The sequence below is a fragment of the Miscanthus floridulus genome, chromosome 10, assembly GCF_019320115.1.
Source record: "Miscanthus floridulus cultivar M001 chromosome 10, ASM1932011v1, whole genome shotgun sequence".
Taxonomy (NCBI): Eukaryota; Viridiplantae; Streptophyta; class Magnoliopsida; order Poales; family Poaceae; genus Miscanthus; species Miscanthus floridulus.
This window is the reverse complement of record NC_089589.1, coordinates 77,750,211-77,773,663: the sequence shown is the minus strand read 5'-3', so window position 1 is coordinate 77,773,663 and position 23,453 is coordinate 77,750,211. Positions and strand designations below refer to the sequence as shown.

Genomic DNA, 23,453 nt, shown 5'->3' with positions numbered 1-23,453 from the left:
TTTTTTTTAGTTTTGACTTAGTATATAAAAAATAGTATTAATATTTGTATCTCCAAATAGTGTTATTGTGAAAGTATATTCCACGGCCAATCTAATGATACTTATTACACATCATAAATATTAGTAACTTTTTATATATTTTGTAAAACTTAAAATAGTAGAATGACAAACAAGAATCAAATGTTACCATTTAATAGACAAATCATCAATAATGCATGTTTTAATAAAGTATTACCGTACAAAACATGTCAATTTAAAAGACATATCAATTAGAAAATAAAAAATAAAAGAATAGAGAAGCTTCTCTAATGTGTATATTCGTTGAATCGAGTTGACTAATCACTGATACTAGTATATCAGTTTCACCATTTTTTGATTAATTATACTTTCTATAAAAGTAAATAAATAGAAACACTATTTACTACTTGTACATAGTAACAACACCATTTTTGAATTATTCTGGAATTTATTATGCAATTTTGAAGTATCAGCCATTTTGATCATCTTACAAGAGAACAGAGGAAGCTAGTAGCCATTTTACATTAGGAACCCTCAATTATTTTTAAATCAATCCTGTCCTTCTCTATTTTTCTTCCACTCTAGCACTTTCTCAACTGGATCCCCCCCTTCTTACGTATTCTTGCCCGCAACTCCTCTTCTTCTCGTTCATACAGTCACAGACACAGTATGCTCAGTCCGGCCTCTCAGCTCTCAACGCTCCGGCGTCGGCGTGTTCGCGGAGCTGCGCGTCCTAACGCTCGGACGTGTGAGCGGCGGCGATCTCAGCGGAGTCCCTCCGTGCAGTGCCCGTGCATCTGGGTGCTCGAGCTCGCCATGCTGGACGTCTCCATACGCTTCAACACTCGTGTTCAACTCCCGGGACGGTGGGAGGGGGATCCGGCCGAGGCTCACGACGGAGAGAACGAGGCCGAAGGCGGAAGAGCCGGACCCGGGAGAAGGAGAAGACGGCGGGGGCGGAGCTAGAGGCTAATGCCAGGAATGTGCAGACTGGGAGCCGTGAGGCGGCGGCGGATCCAGGAGACGCTTTTTTTTTTCTCCGATGACAGAAGAATTATATTAGATAATAGCAGGTATATGAACATATTACAACTACTCTGGATTATATAAATATCTAGAAACTAATTTTCATCTAAATTATACCCACGTTGTGAATAGCTTCATATCTCAAAACTAAACATGTACGACGCTTTGCAGTATGGATGACCGCACAGGCAAACACTCGGTAAAAGCCCTGCGAACAGATGCCCAATGAACGACGGCCAATATTCATATAGGCGGAGTTGAGAAACTTCTTCTTTTCGGTGTCTTTCTTCTTCTTCTTTCTGCCACTGAAGAATGAGGAAGACTGATCTGAAACTTATTCTCCCTAGTTCTTCATTGTGACCAGATATAACCATAATAAAACGAAGAAGAGACCAAAGAAAATTATTCCATGGCGACGACACCATCTCCGTGTTGATGTCGCCGTTCGGAAATAAAAGTCTCCATGTCGTCAAACCGGTGAGGATACTGACGCCGTAGTTGTTGCCCGCATCTTCAGTAGAGCCACCATGGAGAAAACGATTCCACCATGTCCTCTCACCATCGCCGAAAAGGAGGAGGAAATAAATCCCCAAAACCAATAAACTTTGCATTGAAAGACCCTAACCCTAAAGATTTGATCTACTGGAAAAACTTATTAAAAAATGATGGATCCTCACTCCCACTGGCCTCCGGCGATATGACAGAGGGGGAGGGAGGGGGACCAGCGGTGGTGGAGGCGAGGGCGGCGACGGCGGCACTGAGTCGCGAGACCCTAGCGGCGGCTACTGCGAGAGGAGGTATGCCTTATCGACTGATTCTGCACAACCCGAATCAGGAGATGCGGGTTGTACAGTGCCGCTGGACTACGCGGGTCACTCGTATCAGCCCACTCCATCTAAGCGGGTTAGCTTGCAGGCTTCTATGCGTTAGTGGCACGTCCAAGCCCAACAGGTTGGCGGCGTGGCCCGTGCCGTTTGCAAGTATAGAGGCCACGTGGATGAAATGTGTAGAGAACTCGTCTTGCCTAGTACAATCAATCTTATTCTTTAGCAAAATCAAGATGTCATGAAGCCACGTCGAAGAAAACTAGTGTGAGTAAAAATTGTATAAAGCAGAATAAGCTGGTGCTAGGGTTTTCAATGTTGCAGAAATCATTTTTAGAAGCGTCTTTGTTTTAGTTAGAGACGGCTCTATCAAAACCCGGCTCTAAACATGGTTTACAAGCGCCTATTCGGCTGATAGTTTCTGCGGCTGATAAGCTAGATGAAGCTGATTTATTGTGAGAGAATAACATTATTACACGGCTGATAAGTTCAAACGAACAAGGCTATTAGAGGCAGTTGAGCTTTTAAGTCGCCTCTAAAAATGTCATCTTATTTTTTAGAGGTGGTTGGAAAGACGAACCGTCTCTAAACATGCCATTTTCAGAGAGGTGGCTGGGAATTTCAGCCATCTCTAGAGGCGACAATTTAGTCCACCTCTAAAAATAGGTTCAACATAGTAAAGTTCATAAATTTTACAAATGAAGTTTGGTGAAGACAAACTTATATCAAGGTTGTAGTACTAAAAAGAGATCTACAACTTTATAGTTGATAACTTTTTTATTTGAATATATTTAGTATAAAAAATATCTTTAAAGTATTTAGATTTTCAAATTTAAAATTGAATTTTTTATATGACCTAAGATGAGGAAAAGACACAAACCAAAGTCTTGGTACTAGAAATGATTTTCAACTTAGTAGTTGACTATTTTTAACTTCAAATCATTTAGCGCCAGAAATTCTGTAAGTTTCATATTTTGAAATTATATATTTTAAAATTTTCTTAAAATACCTCTTATTGTAAAATATCCTAAACCAAAGTTGTAGTACTTTTGGTGCTTAGTCACAACTGAATTTAAGGTGCATGTCATGAGCTTGATCCGCCAAGGTTGCACGCACGAGTATTCGTTTAGGATGTTCTTCGGTGGGCTTCTCCATTTTTTTGCTATTTTCTACGTGATTAACAAATTCTAAATAACGATTTCTACACGCGGCTAAGTTTTGACCCACTTCTACAAATTGATTTCTAGAGATGGTTGAGTTTCGTCCCACCTCTAGAGATCAATTTCTAGAGGAGGCTAGATATCCGCCTCTAAAAATCATTAATTTCTAGTAAACGCCTCTACAAAAGTATTTACCGTGGCCTCTACAAAGCCTATGTGTAGTATTGTTAAAACTAATTCTGCTATATATCGGGTCAGCATGAAAATACCTTTTGTTATTCTTTAATTCGTTGCAGGTTTCCCTAACTAAAAAAAAAGGATTTAGATCAATAGTGAAGCGAACTGTGGTTACATTGCATTAGAGATTTTTTTTTAGATAATGGATAGTTTATACCCGGCTTCATCTATCAACTGATAGAATCAGGCCAATTATTACAACGTCTCGCCCAAAGGCACACACACACTTCAAAAACAACACCTTTGCCGCCAGCCACACTGGTAACCGAAACAAAATAAAGTTTAGACTAAACATAACCAAGACGTCTTGTAGATAACCATCCATTTGAACTAAAAAAACTGCGGAGCTGACGATTCTAGGTGCTGTCCAACTAGGATCAGCTGATCTCGCTGATCATCATGCCGCTGCAATCTTGCCCACTGTCGAAGCCAGTGCGTTCCCTTGAAGAGTACCTGCAAGAAAGATTTTGGTTTGCATTTGTCAAAAACCACCTCGTTCCTTGTTAACCAAATGGCCCAGCAAAGTGCGGAAGTTGCTGTTAATAACAATGGATTATACTTTTGGTTCGCTATCTTTGACCATCTAATAAAAAGGTCATTTATATCTGGGGGGGTGCAATACCAAAAAGTATATGTATAGCACGCCATAAGTATTTGGCATAAGCACAGTCTAAAAAGAGATGTTGTATGGTCCCCGGATAGTGACAGAAGCAGCACTGCCTGTCCCCATTCCAGTTACGCCTAACTAAGTTGTCCTTAGTTAAAATTACACCTTTTTTTAGGTACCACAAAATATTTTTATTTTTGTAGGTACTTTAATTTGCCATAAATCTTGTGACACTCTAACCCCATTGTTAATTAACGCAGCATACATGGACTTGACTGTAAAGTTCCCAGATGCATTTAGACTCCAAACAAAGATATCCCTTTGCTCAAGTAGGTTAATATCTTGTAAAGAAGCAACAATTCTATGCCAAGCCATTAAGTTCGCCCCCACTAATTTCGTCGAAAGGAAATATTTAGTGGGATTGTACTAAGAACCTGTGCCACAGAGTCTTGTTTTCTTCTTACTATATTAAACAACGAGGGGAATTTGTCTTTGAGAGGTTTATTTCCCAACCAAGTATCTATCCAGAACCTAGTTTGAGACCCATATAACACTTTGAACGAGCCAAAGTCCATAAAGACATCCTTGACATTCATTAAACTTTTCAAAAAATGAGAATCTGTTGGTTTCTTAACACAACTCCCTAGAGTCTTATCTTTTATGTATTTGTTCCTTAATAGTTCCTGCCACATACCATCTTCATTTAAAAGTTTGAAGAGCCATTTACTTAATAAACATTTGTTTTGTATATCCAAGTTTTGTATGCCTAAACCACCCTGGTCTTTGGGTTGACATAATATCTCCCATTTGGCCAATCTATATTTCCTTTTGTGCTGGTCATTTTGCTAGTAAAAACGTGATCTAAAGCAGTCTATTTTTTCTAACACGCCTTTCGACAGTTCAAAAAAAGACATCATGAACATCGGTAAGCTAGACAACACCGAGTTTATCAAAACCATTCGGCCCCCCACCGAAAGCATTTTTCCTTTCCATCCACTAAGTCTCTTTTCAATTCTGTCCTCAATTACCTTCCAATCTTTGTTGTTTAGCTTCCTTGTATTCATGGGAAGACCAATGTAGCGAAAGAGGTATTTTCCAATAACACATCCAAACAGCTGCGAATAAAACTCTTCATGATCTTTTGCTTTGCCAAAACAAAAGATTTCACTTTTGTGGAAGTTAATCTTAAGCCCCGATAGTTGTTCAAAGGTGGTAAGCAAAAGCTTCATATTTACCGCCTTTTCGACATCGTGGCTCATAAAAATTACTGTGTCATCTGCGTATTGGAGGATAGACAATCCATCCTGGATTAGATTAGGAATAACCCCTTCGACCTGCGCTGCTTCCTTTGCTCTGGCAATCATTATGGCGAGCATATCGACCACTATATTAAATAGTATGGGCGACATGGGGTCACCTTGCCTTAAGCCTTTTCTAGTTTGGAAGTAGGACCCTAACTGATCATTCACCTTAATATTAACATTACCCCCTTGTGTGAATTTTTGCACCCATTCACACCATTGGTGTGAGAACCATTTCATTCTCAACGTTTGTTGTAAGAAACTCCAATTTACCTTATCATATGCTTTTTCAAAATCAATTTTAAAAATGACCCCATCCTTCCTTTTGGAATGAAGTTCGTGTATCGTTTCATGGAGTATTACTGCTCCCTCCATGATGTTTCTCCCTGGCAAAAAAGCCATCTATGTTGGTCTAATTATCTTCTGAGCAATGGTAGACAATCTATTGGTTGCGACTTTAGTGAAGATTTTGAAAGATACATTCAGCAAACAAATTGGCCTGTATTGCCGAATCACTTTCTCATCCTTCTTTTTAGGTAAGAGGATTATAGTTCCAAAATTAAGGCGATTCAAAGGTAGGTTTCCTTGATGGAAATCCGTGAACAGAGCCATCAGATCATCTTTTATAAGGTTCCAGAATACCTGATAAAACTCTGGAGGGAAACCATCTGGTCTAGGTGCCTTATTATGTTCCATTTGAAAAATTGCCGCCCTCACCTATTCTTGGGAAAAGGTATCTGTCAAGTGCTCATTTTCCAGCTGAGAGACCTGAGGAATGTCATCAGTCTATGACTCATCCAACATGATGTGCGAGTTGGGTGAAGGTCCAAACAGGTTCTTATAATAGCTGGTGATATGCTCTTTAAGTTGAGCATCGCCAGTTATTATATTATTTTCATCCTCAAGCTGAAAAATACGAGTTTTCCTGTGTCTACCATTGGCTAGTAAATGATAATATTTAGTATTTGCATCACACTCTAAAAGGTGTTTGACTTTAGCCCTTTGGTACCATTTGATTTCCTCCTCCCGAAGCAATTTGGCCAGCCTTTCATTTAGGACATGTTTTAAATCTAGTTCCCCTTCACTAAGTGCGGTAATTTCTGCCTTTTTGTCTAATTCATCCAGCTTGTTTAGTATGGCAATCTTTTCCTTCTTGTACGCACCACTGACACTCTTTGCCCATCCTCTGAGGTACTGGCGAAGCCGTCTAATCTTCGCTTGCCATCTCTCTATAGGTGAGCTATCAACTAGTGCACTGTTCCACACATCCCTAACCATCTCACAGAAACCATCTCTCAGCAACCAACCTAATTCAAATTTGAATTGTGGTTGATAAGCTGACGATGGGTTATTAGTGGATAAAAGTAGAGGTGTGTGATCAGATATTTCTCTAGTTAATGCATATACGGTGGTACGCGGATATTTAGCCTCTAAATCTGTGCAAACTAGTACTCTATCTAATTTCTCAAAAGTTTGATTCTGTAAATGGTTAGCCCAAGTAAACTTTCGTCCTGTCATTTCTATTTCTCTGAGATTTAAGGAATCAATCACAGCATTAAACATGAACGGCCATTTATCATTATAGTTGTCATTATTTTTCTCATCCGGTCTGCGAATAATGTTAAAGTCGCCACCTATAACAATAGGTAAAGCTTCTTTAGAACATACCCTAACAATTTCGGATAAGAAATGTGATTTATACTCCTGCTGTGCTGGTCCGTACACCGAAATCAGGTTGAACTTAAAATCATCTTCTCTATGTCTAACCTTGAAACGAATAAAAAATTCCCCTTCCTCTATTTCTCCTATGTCAAAAGTTAATAAGTGAATACCTAGAATCATGCCACCAGACCTACCACGTGAAGCCATGCAATGCCAAATAAAATCTCTGCCTACACAGATATTATTCAAGGTCGATTGTGGGAAATTAGCTCTACCAGTTTCTGATAACGAGGGAAGTTAAAAATTGTTGTGTGAGAGTCTCGCTCGTGTAATGTTTAGCGGAAATTGAAAAGTCAGCCGATAACAGCAGGATTGTAGCACGTGCACGAGTGTGATGGCAGCATTGTAGCACGTGCACGGGTGTGATGGGTGGGAAGGCATCTTCTCATCGCAATCGGGAATAACGAGGAAGGAGGCTCTCGGACAGCTACGGATAAGGGAAAAAACAGTCCGCTTTTAAAAATTTTAGCTAAACACCTCAGCTCCATCAACTATAGATTTACCAAAATATGGATTTAGCTTTTAAATCTATAAAATATATGGAGTTCCTCAAGGAGTCCTCTAAAAACTCCTATTTCATGGGGTTAAGCGATATTACCCCCCTTGCCACTGCTTTACACACCCCAATCCCATGTACCGGCTCATTTTCTTTTTGTCTCATATTTCTTCTCCCATGATCTGCCCCACCTCGACACATCAACATTTCGTGCCCGCCCAGCTACGCCGGTTGCCTTCCCGTGCCAGGTTGGCCGCTACGTCCAACCCCAATGCGTCCGACTGTCTATGTCGTGCCTAGCCGGCCGCTGTGCCTGACCCCACTACACCTGCCCATGAATGTGTCAACGTTCTATGCACCGGCCATTGGCGTGTTCGCTGGTCGGTTTCTAGGCTGGTTTGAGCTGGCTGGTGCTGGTTTGTTGTGAGAGGAAAACACTGTTGGCTGGTTGAATAAGCCTGGTTGAAACCAATAAGCGAACATGGTGCATATCTTCCCCGCGATAGGCGGCCACTGGGCCGCTGTGCACGACCATTTTCCCATCGTCCGGTCATGCGTTCCCCATTCGGCCGTAGCCGTTCGCTGCGCCGCCTCGTCCGATATTCTTGTCCTTTTCTTATTTTGGCCCCTGAATAATCTATAGAATTGCAGATGAATTCAGATCTACAGTGGAGGTCTCCTAAATAGGTTCCTTAGAGCCCAGATTCATGGTAGAGCTGCTCCGCGGTGGAGCACTTGTGCTCTAGAATTGCATTTAGAAGATGGAGGTCTCCAAAAGAGGCGCTAGGTCAAGGAAAAGTATAAATTGTACATCTACGCCCACACTCCAGATGCGAGCTTGCTGCAAACTAGTACTCCGTAATAAGCCAGCATACACAGGCCACAGCACAAAAGAAAGACCAAGCTGAACGTCATGGCTTCCCTCTCCTCCCTCTTCCTCGGTGGCGGTGCCTTCTTCTTCCTCTTGGCCACCTCCGTGTCCGTGTATACCCACAGATACGAGACCAACAGCGGCAACAGCGGAGCTGCTACTCCCACGCACCTTCACTTCTACATGCACGACGAGTACACCGGCCCACGCCTGACCGCCTTGCGCGCACTACGTGAAAACAGTTCGTAGTAATACGGTATTTTTTTAGGAACGGCTACTATTGGAGCCGCCACTACAGTGACATGCTCGGACTCGGATACCGCAACCGCTACAAATGACATAACAGAGATGGCTCGAGTCCGCGTCCGTGTTGAGCCCCCAGTCGCCCACCCGCACCCCCCCTCCACCCCAAATCACTCTCTCGTCTCCTCCCTCTATCTTCTCGTCTTCCCCATCTCTCGTCTCCGCCGTCGGCCTGCCAGCCCACCACCGCTGCCGCCTCCGTCTCTGCCAGTCCACATCTCTTTCTCGTCTCTCCCGCCACCCTCTCTCCATCATCCCTCCCCCTTCTCTACTCCACCCTCGATTGCGCCTTTCCTCTCCCTCTCGCCAAAACCCTAAACCCTAGCGTTCGCGATAGACGACAGTGGCGGCGGCCGAAGACGAGGAGATGGGCACATGGCGGCCCGGCGCTGCTGGCGCACGCTGTAGCGGCGGCCGAAGAAAATGGGATGGGCGGCACCTCCTCCACATCCCTCGACCCAGATCTGGTTGGTGCCTCTCACTCCCTCGTTCCCTTCTCGTCTTCTGACCCGGGGCGGCGGACGAGGCTGAGGCCACCGACGGAAGCAGCGCAGGCGGGGGCGGGGGCGACGAGCCCTCCACCGCCACCGCCACCCTGTGGGCGAGCCCCGACTGGATCACGTCTCTCTCGCGCGCCGTCGGCCGGAGCCGGAGAGGCGGCGACGACTTGGGGATCCCCGTCGCGTCCGCCAAGCTCGATGACGTGCGGGACCTCCTCGGCGGCACGCTCTTCCTGCCGCTCTTCAAGTGGTTCCGCGAGGAAGGGCCCGTGTACCGCCTCGCCGTGGGGCCACAGGACTTCGTCATCGTTAGCGACCCCGCCGTCGCCAGGCACGTGCTGCTTGGCTACGGCTCGCGCTACGCGAAGGGGCTAGTCGCTGAAGTCTCCGAGTTCCTCTTCGGCTCCGGCTTCGCCATCACAGAGGGCGACCTATGGACGGTTCGTTCTGTCTCTCTTGCCACTATTGTCATTGTTTAGCGAATGGAATGACCTATCACAGTCGTAAGGCTGTCCGCACCGGGCAGCGCTAAAGCTGCCGGTACGCTATCGGTAGCGTGCGCGTGGTGCGCACCGCGCGCCTGTAAACGGCCCGGGAGCGTACCGGCTGCACAGTTGACCGCCACAGACCGCGCGCGAGAGCAGCCCGCTAAAACACTGTAGCGCACTGTAGCAATGAGAGAGAGTGTTGTGGAGAGAGAGAAAGAGGGAGGGAGGGGAATAAAATATGGAGTAGTTGGTATAGAGTATGGGATAGAGATAACACGGGTGCGGGAAAAATAAAGATAGAGTAGAGAATCTCGATGACTAGGATAGAATATTCCTTTTTAGAGATGGAAATAGAGGTCGACGAGTGCGGATAGCCTAAGGCTCTGTAACGGGCTAGAACAATTGTATGTCAGTAGACCTGTTCATAGTTTGGATTGACCAGCTAAACGGCACCCAAACCAAACCAGACCAGCAGAAGCGAGGTTACTTGGTTTAACTTGTCTGCAGGTTGAACCAGCATGATTTATAAACGGTTTAGGTTGAAGACCGTTTGAATTTGCGCCAGTGGGAGTGGATGCGGAGAGCTAGTCAGTTCCTCATGATGTTCAATAATGTAAAAAGCTGGCTGACATATATTTGATAAATGGTGGTAGTAGTGCAAGAAATTAGTAGGGTTGTATCTCTTCTCTTGCTGCAGCTATGTCTTGCATATTTGCGGCACCAATGTAGTTTGGAGCTAAATTTAATTGGACTGTAAGTTAATCCTTAATCTCACTCCAAAGCTGGTATGTTTTTTTAGGTGAGACGCAGAGCTGTTGTGCCTTCCCTGCACAAAAGATTTCTGTCTATTATCATGGAAAAGGTATTTTGTAAATGTGCTGAGAGATTAATAGAGAAACTTGAGCCATATGCTTTGAGTGAGCAACCTGTCAATATGGAAGCGAGGTTTTCTCAGTTGACATTGGATGTGATTGGTTTGTCACTGTTCAACTACAATTTTGATTCCCTCACAACAGATAGTCCTGTCATTGATGCTGTTTATACTGCACTCAAAGAAGCAGAGCTTCGTTCTACAGATCTTTTGCCATACTGGAAAGTTGGCTCCTCTTTCACTCCATTCTTCTAACTTTTAATCTCACCTATGTTTCCTAGTTCACTGGCCGAAAGGAAAAATCACCTGACCAATGTTTGATATGATCCTTGTTTATTTGTCACAGATTGATTTCTTGTGCAAGATAATTCCAAGACAGATAAAAGCAGAGAATGCAGTTAGGATTATAAGAAACACTGTTGAAGAGCTGATTATGAAGTGTAAAGAAATAGTGGAAGCTGAAAATGAACAGATTGAGGGTGAGGAATATGTAAATGAGGGGGATCCTAGCATTCTACGCTTCCTACTTGCTAGCCGAGATGAGGTGATTAACGTATTCCATTTTTTTTTACAATATTTTGCTTCTTTTACCTTTAATTTCCACAATTTCTACTTATATGAAGCTACTTGCTCATCATGAAAATAATTTGGCATGTACTGCTGTTGATGCTCCATAACATTTGCCTGATGATGGCTTTGATTATTGATTTATCCTTCTGCTGGTCCATGAAAATTTAAAACCATGGATTTGTTTGCCCAGCTCATAAATGTTGCTTTATTAGCTCTGTTGCCTTGCCCGGAGGGACAATTATTGGTTGGGCTTGCAGTTTGTAACCTGGTGTCATTCAGCTTAAAATATCTTCAGGAAAAAGGATATGTTTAGCATAGAACATATTACTGCATACATCTAAATGAAAAACAGTGCAGCTTTAGTGTATCACCTTTCCCCCCCTCTGAATGTGCACTTAAAGTCTGTATCTTCTGTTTCTTTCTATAAGTTTAGATGATGAGGTTTTACCTACTAGAAGCGGCACATTATGCTTGTGTATAAAGGGGATTGCTAGGAGTATTTGGTCCTTTCTTTTCCATTGATTTATGAAAAGCTGTGACAAAAGACTGAAAAATTCTATAAAAAATCATATCTCTGTTCTTGTTTTTCTTTCCTCTAGCACGCAAAAGATTTGCATATCATTTCACTACTAAGAGAGAACATTCTGTTCCTTGTGAGTCATGCTCTATGCCAAGTTTTGCTGAAGTTCGACAACCCAAGATCTTTTTGTGCTTCTGTTGCTAAACTTCTCATGCTCGGTTTGCGTGCAGTTTCATATAGGGCTCCATTTCACCATTTTACACGACATGCATTTTGTTTATTGCAAGTTTGACTGCTTTAGTTGACACGCCTTTTGGTTCTCCAGGTAAGCAGTGTACAATTACGTGATGATCTCTTGTCAATGTTAGTTGCTGGTCATGAAACAACAGGTAAGCAGTGTACAAGTACTCCTATAGTGCTATATTGCTCGCAGTAACCATCTATCAACCAAAGTGACAAATAATGCATTACTTAAAATGTCACTTTAATATGTTTGACTGCTCTGAAGGATCCGGCTACACTGAGGAGAGCTCAAGATGAAGTAGATCGACAATCCTCATTAGCTTATATGTTTGTATACATACTTGTAACGTTCATTTATATAAAAATTCTTAGTACCAACACCTTGTGCTCTTGTGCTTGTGGTCAGATTTGAATTATATATATATATATATATATATATATATATATATATATATATATATATATATATGTGTGTGTGTGTGTGTGTGTGTTTTCGGGTCGAATATGAATTCTAAATTTAAATTTTTTTTGGTGAAAAAATATACTATAAGGACGGTTCAGTCTAAAACTGTCTCTATAAATAGGTATTATAGGGGACAGTCATCTTTTGTGTGGCTTTCTAATGAATGATTTTAGAATTGGATTTAATAGAAAATGAGAAAATACGCAAACAAAATAGAAGAAACAAATGTATATGGGATTTTTTTATTCCTAAGTTAGATTCATTATTTAATCCGATATATAGAATTCCCTTTTATATGGAACTGGATTCCATATCAAGTTCTATGCAGCATATTGTTATCAAGTTCTATGCAGCATATTGTTATCAATTGTATATCTTGATTTGATTCCTATTGGATTTGGATTAGTTTGATTTTAATCGATTTTGTAGAGGTGGCTACATATCGATTTGTAGGGGCGGCTGATAACACCAGTTGTCTCTACAAATCGATTTGTAAGGACGGTCTGAAAACCGTCTCTACAAATGCTGTAGAGACGGTATGGTAGGGGCAGCTGCTCGAGCTGCTTCTACAAAGCTTCACTAGCCGCCACTGTAAAAAGATATGTGTAATAGTGGCGTCGTGTCCGGCTGCTCCCTGCTGCCACCCACCTGGTCGAGTGACGATGACGGCGACACGGCGGCCGACGAGTCGTCGCCGTTGTCGGCGCAGCGTCGTCGTCAGTTCGGGGACATTGTGGTGCTGAAACAACGCGCTGACGGAGAAGCCCTCTTTCGACAGCGCACGCGTGGGCACCGCGCAGGGGTTCGGCGTGCGCGTGTCCGAGGGCGGCTTCGTGTCGCAGGTGACGATGCACCTGGTCCTGGAGGCCGGCGAGCACCGTGGTAGCTCCGTCACGGTGAGCTGCCGCATCGACGTGGAGGAGAAGGTGCGCGAGTCGGTGGTCGTCGGCGGCACCGGGCGTTTCCGGTTAGCGCGCGGGTATGTGCTCACCAGGAACTACGACTACGACCTTGGCCGCGGCGGAGTCGTCCAGTTCGACGTGTACTTGCTTAACTAACCTGCTTGCGTTGCGTGCCTTTGCTGATTGATCTGTAAACGCAAATTTACCGTGTAATAATTGTTCACATGCATGTTGTTTACTAGTATGAAGCATCTCTATGACATTGACATGCATGTGCATTTGAGTTGAAATTATTCACTACTAGTGAACTCTGGCTTCTACGACCTTACACCTTTTTCACTATGTGAAAAACATGCAACAGTACGAGACCAAAAGTCATTACTGGCCGTTGAGCCGCCTCACTGATGACTCTTGAGGAAAGGTGGCTAACTTTATTATGAAGATGGTCAGGGACCGTAAGGAACTTAAATCTTCGAACCAAAAAGGAGAGGGGTAAACTGGGTCAGTGAAACATAACTTAGCCAAGTCTCGGTACGGGTTTCATAAAAAATTCATGGACTAAGCTCATCGACATAGGGTCTATTTGGTACAGCTTATAAGCTAATTATTGCCAAAATAAGCTAAAACCAACATCAAACAGGGCCATAGTATAAATAAAGAAAGACATGATGAAAATTCCATGGGACGAAATAAATGAGTTTTCATGGAGATGAAATTTATCCGCATTGCTTTTACCATATAAGTGTCTTGAAAACTAGGATATAAAATTTCCACTGAGATTGACCTTATTGTTATAACTTGAAATACACTAGACAAATTAAAATAATTATCTAGCTAGCACGATGTACCGTGATATTATACTTATCTCAACCCACAGAGTTATTTTTAATACTTGGTGATATGCTATAGCGATAGTCATTGCAGAATATACGTGGTTAGTATAGCCCCTTTCTTCACTCACTGCTGGCAGCATCTCCCCACTACAAAAAAGTTCAAGTGTGATCTGTAAAAAGGTATGTTGATTTGAACATCGAAACTATGTAGAAACTCACTGCGGCCTTGGGGGCATAAGAAAGTTCAACGAGAGGGATAGTCTCATGTGTTAATTGGCTCAAAGGGTTGAGAGAGACAAGGTATCATGGTAGTACCGCCACTAATAGAAAATGTAGATTCCATAGATCAAAATCTCTCCTTAATGAACTACATGTCCATCCATATTATATCGGTCCCGTCGCCCTCGCTCTTGCGGACCCTCAGCCGTCATTTCCCCCGCTTTTGCTTCCTCGCTCTTCCCGTTTCATCGTCATCCGTATGCCTCTTCAGGTTATCGTGGTCAAAACCACAGCATTGCAACTTAGTTGTAGGGAGACAAGGATGCACATGATGTATCCCTGCGACAAATCTCTATAGCAAAGTTTACAAGGAAATGGTGAAAAAAGACAAACTATAATGGTGAAAAAAGACAAATTATAATATCTAGCTCTTAAATCTATAAAATCAATGGAGTGTTAGATTGATCTCTAATCCCAAACTGGGCCCAACGGCCCAGTTGGGCCTTTGATTCGTCGCCTGATCGGGGGCGCCCAGCCTACTATAGCTGGAGGGTCCTTGTCACACTGCGCTATATATAGAGGTGGGGGCCGGCGGCTCTGAGGACGAGGTTTACCGTGAGCCGAGCTCCCCACCGAAACCTAAACCCTAATCCCGATCGGAGAGGGGCGCAGCCAGTGACGGGAAGCCACCAGCCGCGCCGCCCCGTTCCATCGACGTCGACGACTCCATTGACCTCTTCCCCGAACGTCGCTGCCCATGCGCAGACTTCACCGGCGAACGAGATGACGGCTTCTGGACCATCTCCCTTTGCGGTGTCAGGTTCAACACGTTCTTCTTCTATTCCTCTCTATCTCTCTACTCTCGATATCGCATTCACAGTAAAGAGAACCCGCTAGACCTAACCCTAGATGATCATTTCGATCTCAACAATGGTACCAGAGCCAGGTCTTCTAGGGCTTTTAGATCTAGATCGGGTGAACGAAAAACACGGTGAAATCGAATCCCTAACCCTAGTTTTGATCCAAAATTTCTAACCCTAACCGGGTAAAAGAAAATGAAAAGAGACCGGGGGGTGGCGGGCGTCACTCAACTACTGGTCACCACCGCCACCGCACGGGGAAAGGTGCTGCACCGCCGTCTTTGTCGGCGTGCGGCAAGAAAAGAACAGAGCCGCCGCTCGTCTGCTCGTCACCGCGACACGCGCGCGGTCTCAGGGCGCCGACACGGGGCCGCTCAACGGCAACGCGCTCTCCCTCCGGGGAGCACGCAAGCCGATGAGAGGGCCCGCGGCGCCGCCGCCACCACCTCCTCCGTCCGACCGTGGAGCCAGCCGCTGCTTCTCTGTGTTTTGGCGCAATAGAGATAGGAGGAGGGGAAGAGAAAGAGAGGAGGGAGGAGACCCGACGCGGGGGCGAGCTTCGGCTCACTGGACCGGCGGCGTCCTCCTCACCGGCGCCGATGGCCGCTTTGGCTGCCTCCATGCAGCGTGCGGCGTGCCAGAGAAAACAAGAGAAAGGGAAATGGGGTTAGGGTTTTGGGGAGGCCGTCGTCGCCGTTTTGTTTGCGCGAGATGGACGGACGGCCGTCGGATCGAGTCGGACGGCTCAGATTGACGCGGGGCGCGGCGGGGTGCCGAGATGGGCCGCTTTCCTGGCCCAGGCCTTGGTTGCGGCCTGGGCACGGGGAGCGAGCCGCGCGCTGACTCGGCCATGAGCCGTTGCTGGGCACTGCGCTGTGCTGCTGGGCCGCGCGCTGGTGCAGCCAGCTGGGACGCGGGCCGCACTCCACCGGCCGGGCCAAAATGAATAGAAGAGTAATTTTTGTTTTATTATTTTTAGAAGTGAATTTGATGAATTTTGTTTTAATTCTCTGTTAAATTTTAAACCATCAGGATAAATTTTCAGAGAATAGAGAAATTACAGAGAAATGCTTCTGAAAAATAGATATTTTTTTTACGTTTTCTGCTGCTAAAAAATAGTTTATTCTCTAGTTATTTTGAACCAGCGTGATATTTAATTGGAGAAAAAAAGATTTTGACATGATTATGATGTTGTTATTTTTTGACCAATGTTTTTAATAACAATATCGTAATTTTAATAATTTTATGCATTATTTTTATTTATGCCCAACGGTGATGTATATTTAATATATAAACAATTGTATGTTTTAATTTTGACCAACTTTGAAATCAAGGCATGCAATTGTTGTTATTATTTATGTTCTCACTCTATATGAATTGTGTTTTCAGGCGGATACAACTTGATGGGTTGTATCAAAGAGATCCCCACTCTCAAAGGTGACAACTACACGGAGTGGAGGAAAAAGATTGACCTGGCCTTCATCTTGGCTGAGGTGGACTGGGTAGTCACCTCACCGTGTCCCACTGAGCCTGTGGCACCGGTGAGGGAGACAAACGAGGCTGATGCCGCTTGGGCAACTAGAGAGAGGGATTTTGAATCCCAAATGATGTCCTATGTCCTTGAGCATAGGAGGTGGGTCACTGTCAACAAGAAATGTTTAGCTGTGATAAAGAACATGATTGAGCCTGCAATTATGGGCCCAATCCTAGAGTGTGACACAGTCACCAAGTACCTGGATAGAATAAAGAGTCAGTTCACTGGCTCTTCAAAGACAGATGCTACCCAGCTGATAAAGCAGCTGGTGACAGAGAGGTACTCTGAAAAAGGTGGCATAAGAGAGCACATACTAAGGATGAGCAATTTGGCATCCAAGCTAAAACCAATGTATCTGGCTCTCAAGGAAGAGTTTCTTATCCATCTGATTTTTGCTTCCTTGCTAAAGGAATTTGACACTTTTGTTGTCAACTACAACATATAGCCCGAGAAGTGGGACTTAGAGAGGCTCATGGCTATGTGTGTGCAAGAGGAGGAGAGAATGAAAGCTGCCAATGGTGGCACTGCCAATTATGTGAAAGACAACAAGAAAAAGAATAATAATGCTAACTCCTCAAAGTCAAAGGGAAAGGGTCCCATGCTGCATCAGTCTTAGCAGAACAAGTTCACAGTAGAGAAAGACCAGTGTCTCTATTGCAAGAAGACGGGACATTATAAGAAAGATTGTCCCGTTTACTTAAAGATGATCATGGCAAAGAAAGATGAGAACATTATTACGTTCATAAATGAATCCCTGTATGTACAATATTCGAAATCTACTTGGTGGATTGACTCAGGTGCAACTGTTCATGTTGCTAATTCCTTACAGGGATTCTATTCGACGAGGACTACACAAAGAAGAGAAAGACACGTTAAAGTTGCAAATGGAGTCTGAGCAGATGTTGAAGCCGTTGGTGATCTTTGTCTAGAGCTTGCTGATGGCTTTACACTTTTACTTAGAGATGTACTTTATGTTCCCTCTTTACAGAGAAACTTGATTAGTGTTTCATGCTTGGACAATGATGGATATGATTGCCATTTTGGAAATGGCAAATATAAGATAACATTTAATAATGTATGTGTTGGTCTTGCTATCTTACAAAATAAGCTTTATTTGTTATCACTACGTGATGATGTGAATGTTGTATGCGATGATGAGAATGTTGCGTGCGATAATGAGAATGTATCCTCATCTGCGGATATAAATAGAAAATAAAAGAGAGCTCATGATACGTCGTCGAAATTATGACACTGTCGTTTAGGCCATATTTCAAGGGGGAGAATAGAAAGACTAGTTAAGAATGATATTCTTCCTCCATTAGAGTTCTCAGATTTGGAACAATGCAGAGAATGCATAAAAGGAAAGTATGTAAAGAAAATTGAGAAAGATGCCAAACGAAGCGCTGGAATTTTACAGATTATTCACACAGACATCTGTGGTCCGTTTCCTATAAAGAGTGTGGATGGTTATGATTCATTCATAACATTCACACATGATTACTCCCGTTATGGCTACATTTATCCAATCAAAGAAAGAACAGAAGCATTGAATAAATTTAAGATATTTAAGGCAGAAGTTGAAAACCAACACAATTTAAAGATTAAGATAGTCAGATCTGACCGTGGGGGAGTACTACGGTCGGCATACCCCATATGGCCAAGTTCCTGGACCTTTTATAAGGTTCTTATAGGAGAATGGCATAGTAGCCCAGTATTCTACACCGGGCGAACCTAAGCAGAATGGAGTAGCTGAAAGACGCAATCGTACCCTGATGGATATGGTGTGTAGTATGATAAGTTACTCTACCTTACCGCTGAGCCTGTGGATGGAGGCGTTAAAAACCGCCATTCATATTCTCAATAGAGTACCAAGTAAGTCGATGCCCAAAACACCATATGAGTTGTGGACAGAAAGAGTACCCTCACTAAACCACTTACGTGTGTGGGGGAGTCCTGCTGAGGCTAAAGTATTTAACCCAAACATTGGGAAGCTAGATCCCAAAATAGTAAGTTGCCATTTCATTAGCTACCCAGAAAAGTCAAAAGGTTTTCGTTTCTACTATCTGGACAGACATACAAAGTTTGTGGAAACGAGACACGTTGTCTTCCTAGAGGATGAAATGATGAGGGGGAGCATGGTAGCTCGAGAAATTGACCTTGAAGAAAAGCGGGTGTATGCGCCCACTCCGATGATTCATGAGCCATTTTTCTCACTACCTATTGTCGCTGCACCGATAATGCAAGATATTATGGTGCCAGCACCTATTTGTTATTCCACCTGTGGCAATAATGAATGACGATGAGGAACCTGTTCTTCAGGATCCTATAGAACCTATTGCCACACATGAGGGGGAGCAACATCACTCTCAAACAGAAGATGTGCCAAATGTGGATGCCCCTAGAAGGTCTCAAAGAGTTAGCAAATTAGCTATTCCTACTGACTATGAAGTATACAACACTGAGGAATTTCAAATGGAGGATGATCCCACCTCATTTGAAGAAGCCATGAGAAGTGATCATTCATCAAAGTGGCTTGAGGCCATGGAAGATAAAATGAAATCTATGAATGCCAATAAAGTTTGGGACTTGGAAATAATTCCTAAAGGAGCCAAAATAGTAGGCTATAAATGGGTCTACAAAACAAAACTTGACTCTCAAGGGTATATAGAGAGATATAAAGCATGACTTGTGGTAAAAGGCTTTACGCAAAGAGAAGGGATTGATTACAATGAGACCTTTTCTCCAGTCTCATGTAAGGATTCCTTCAGAATCATAATGGCATTAGTGGCACATTACGATTTTGAATTACATCAGATGGATGTAAAGATGACATTTCTCAATGGGGACTTGGAGGAAAATGTTTACATGGCACAACCGAAAGGTTTTGTCATGGAAGAAAAAAACTAATGGGATGCCACCTAAAGAAATCCATTTATGGATTAAAACAAGCTTCAAGACAGTGGTACTTGAAGTTTGATCAGACAATAAGGAATTTTGGGTTTAAAGAGAATGTAGAGGACAATTGTGTCTATGCAAAGTTTAAGAATGGGAAGTTTATCTTCCTTGTCCTATATGTGGATGATATCTTACTTGCTAGTAGTGATGTCAGTTCACTACTAGAGACAAAGAAGTTTTTGTCCTCAAAATTTGATATGAAAGATCTTGGTGAAGCTTCGTTCATTCTAGGGATCAAGATTCACCAAGATAGAAGTAAAGGGGTATTAGGACTGTCACAAAAGGCATACATAGAAAAGATCTTAAAGAAATTCAATATGCACAAATGTAGTCCCTCACCTGCTCCTATAGTCAAGGGCGACAGATATGGGGATTTTCAATGCCCCAGGAATCAGTATGAGATCGATCAAATGAAAACGGTTCCATATGCTTTAGCTGTCGGAAGCTTGCAATATGCTCAAGTATGTACGCGCCCTGACTTGGCATTTGTTATCGGGTTACTTGGTAGATTCCAGAGCAATCCTAGAACAAAACACTGGAAATTAGTAAAGAAAGTCTTGTGTTATTTGCAAGGAATGAAAAGCCTCATGATGACGTATAGAAGATCAGATTCACTCCATATAGTGGGATATTCATATTCTAATTATGCGGGAGATGATAGAAAATCCACGTCTGGATATGTATTCACTCTCGCAGGGGGAGCTGTTTCATGGAAAAGCTCAAAGCTAACCATCACTACATCGTCCATAATGTATGTCGAGTTTGTAGCGTGTTATGAGGCAATGGGGTAGGTGAACTGGCTAAAGAAGTTCATACCCGGTTTGAAGGTGGTTGACGACATCTATTGACCACTTAAGTTATACTGTGATAATAATCCGATAGTACAGTATGCTCACAACAATAAGTAAAGTGGTGCTGCCAAACACATTGACATAAAGTATTATGTTGTGAAAGATAAAGTCTGGGATCATGTCATAAGTCTTGAGCATATAAGTACCAAAAAGATGCTCGCGGATCCGCTTACAAAAGGCTTACCACCCAACGTGTTCAGAGAACATGTAGCCGGCATGGGTTTAAGGGAAAGCCTATAATTCCTGGACAAAAGAAGGCCCAAAGTTAAGTATCTATTTCAGAACAGAGTGGTGTGTTGTAGTTGTTAAATCTATCAACAATTGACCGTGATGATGAAACATGCTCTATGCGCTAATCTATAATGGAATGAACAAAAGTAAATGATATGAAATTGAAAGATGGTAGGAGATCAAGGGGGAGATTGTTAGATTGATCTCTAATCCCAAACTGGGCCCAACGGCCTAGTTGGGCATTTGATCCACGCCCTGATCGGGGGCGCCCAGCCCACTATGGCTGAAAGGCCCCTATCACACTGCGCTATATATAGAGGTGGGGGCCAGTGGCTCTGAGGACGAGGTTTACCATGAGCCGAGCTCCCCACCAAAACCTAAACCCTAATCCCGATCAGAGAGGGGCGCAGCCAGTGATGGGAAGCCACCAGCCGCGCCACCTCGCTCCACCGATGTCGACAACTTCATTGACCTCTTCCCCAAATGTTGCTGCCCATGCGCAGACTTCACCGACGAATAGGATGGCGGCTTTTGGACCATCTCCCTCTATGGTGTTAGGTTCAACACGTTCTTCTTCTATTCCTCTCTGTATCTCTTCTCTCAATATCACATTCACAGTAAAGAGAACCCGCTAGACCTAACCCTAGATGATCATTTTGATCTTGACATGGAGTGCCTCAAGGAGTCTTCTAAAAACTCCTATTTTATGTGGTTAAGAGAGATTATCCCTCTTGCCAGTGCTTTACACACTCCAATCCCATGTACCAACTTGTTTTTTTTTCTGACATTCCTTCTCCCCAGATCTGCCCTAACTCGACTCGTCGACATTTTGTGCCCGCCCTGCTATAGTGGCCGCCTTCCCGCACCAGTTTAGCCGCTGCACCCGACCCCAATGAGCCTAGCTGTCTACGTCGTGCCTAGCCGGCCACTGTGCCTGACTCCAATGCGCCTGCCCATCTTCCTCGTGTCTAGCCACGAACATGCCAGCTTTCCATGCTTGGCTCTGCTGCACCGGCCATGCCTTCCCTACGACAGACGGCCACTGGGCCACTACGGCTGGCCATTTTCCATGCGTCAGGTCATGGACGCACTGGTGTTCTGCGTTCGGCCTTGGCCGTCTGCTGCGCCCACCCGATATTCTTGTTCTTTTCTTATTTTGGCCCCTGAATAATCTTTAGAATTGCATATGAATTCAGATCTACGGTGGAGATCTCCTAAATAGGTCCCTTTGAGCCCAGATCCATGGTAGAGCTACTCTATAGTGGAGCGCCGGTGCTCTCGAGTTGCTTTTAGAAGCTGGAGCTCTCCAAAAGAGGGGCTAGTTCAAGGATTTCAAAAGTATAATTGTACATATGCACCCACACTCCAGCTGCGAGCTAGCTGCAAACTAGTGCTCCATAATAAGCCATCATTCATAGGCCACAGCCCAAATGAAAGACCAAGCTAAATGTCATGCACTAGTCCATAATAAGCTAGCATTCTCAAGCCATGGCCCAAATGAAAGACCAAGCTGAATGTCATTGACTAGCAGAGAACAGACTTTTGGTTTTGGGCTTTAATCCCGGTCATTTTTAAGCCTGAGACTAAAGATATGATTAGCCCTCGTTGGAGTCCTCAATCGGAACTAAAGTGGGACCTTTAGTCCTGGTTGATGGCTCAAACCGGGACTAAAGTTCATCCTCTAGTCCCGATTGGAGGTACTAGCCGTGACTAAACCTTTAATCCTAGTTGGTGGCTCCAACTGGGAATAGAAGTCCATCTGTAGTCCAGGTTTGAACCACAAACCGAGACTACAGGTCCTGGGCTATATACTCTCCTTCTTCCTCCCCCAGCCCGAGCTATTTGAAGCTCTCTGTTCTTGCTCGTCTCCTCTGTTCTTGCTCATCGCTGGCTACCATTTCAAGACTTCATTCGATTCCTCCATCCATTCTTTGGTTCTAAAGGTTACCAACTTCATCCTCTCATGTTTCATCACTAGCATGGCTCATTTCATGGTGTAGAGATAGAGAAATTTGTGGTTTTCTAGATTGAGAATAATGGTGGATATTTTTTATTTATATGCCATTTGAGCTCAAAATCACTTGATAGTTTACATATGTAGATGAAGGAATCTTATAGTAGCTCATCAAAACTAGTATGCACCTTTCATTGCCTCATTTCATGGTTTAGAAATAGAGAAATTTAAGGTTTTTTACATTAGAAAGAATGGTAGATTTTTTTGGATTTAAACACCATTTGAGCTCAAACTCACTTGATAGTTTGCAAATGTAGTTGAAGAAAGCTTAAAGTAGCTAATCAAAATTAAATGAGTATCCACCTTTCTTTGCTAGTATATAGCTCATTTAATTTCATGGTTCACAAAATGAGAAATTTATAGTACTTGATGAAAATTAGTATAGAGAGTCATAGATGGCAACTGCTTTTGGGTCCTCGGCCTCGCATAGGGTCCCTAAGCGACTGAGGCCGGACCTCCCGCTCATTGCGTGCGGCAAGTGTGGGCAGAAGACTGTGAGGGATTATAGGGTGAAGAAGAAGGGTATTAACCAAGGGAGCATCTTCTACACGTGTTCGGATAGCGAAATGAGTTATTTTTTGTCATGTTTTGTTATGGTTTGTAGCCATTTCTCGTGATGATTTTGATTAAAGTTCTTGATTTGTTGTTGTAATTTCAGTGGGATGGCACTGGATCATGTGATGGTTGGTACTAGAGGGAAGAGTATGTTGTGCACGTCCAAAAATCTCTTGCAAAGGAGACTGAGGCGGTTGATGAGAGTGCATCTGTGTATGATGAGGCAGTGAACCAGTAGAAGAATGATCATACACAGATTGTCTACATTGTATCAAGGTC

At 43.4% G+C, this 23,453-nt stretch overlaps 1 protein-coding gene across 1 annotated transcript; it reads left to right on the top strand.

Annotated features, from left to right (window-relative positions):
* Positions 1-8,993: 8,993 nt before the first annotated feature.
* Positions 8,994-23,313, top strand: LOC136488902 (carotene epsilon-monooxygenase, chloroplastic-like). The gene is made up of 7 exons (XM_066485676.1): positions 8,994-9,032; positions 9,092-9,505; positions 10,353-10,649; positions 10,771-10,968; positions 11,840-11,903; positions 16,424-16,836; positions 23,278-23,313. Exons 1-7 carry the CDS (start codon positions 8,994-8,996, stop codon positions 23,311-23,313), a joined length of 1,461 nt encoding a protein of 486 aa, XP_066341773.1.
* Positions 23,314-23,453: the final 140 nt, after the last annotated feature.

Coding starts and splice junctions, on each gene's coding strand:
- LOC136488902 (XM_066485676.1), top strand. CDS start 8,994: ATGGGCGGCACCTCCTCCACATCCCTCGACCCAGATCTG. Junction 10,969..11,839: donor TACTTGCTAGCCGAGATGAG/GTGATTAACGTA, acceptor TTGGTTCTCCAG/GTAAGCAGTGTACAATTACG. Junction 16,837..23,277: donor CCCAGCTGATAAAGCAGCTG/GTGACAGAGAGG, acceptor TTGTAATTTCAG/TGGGATGGCACTGGATCATG.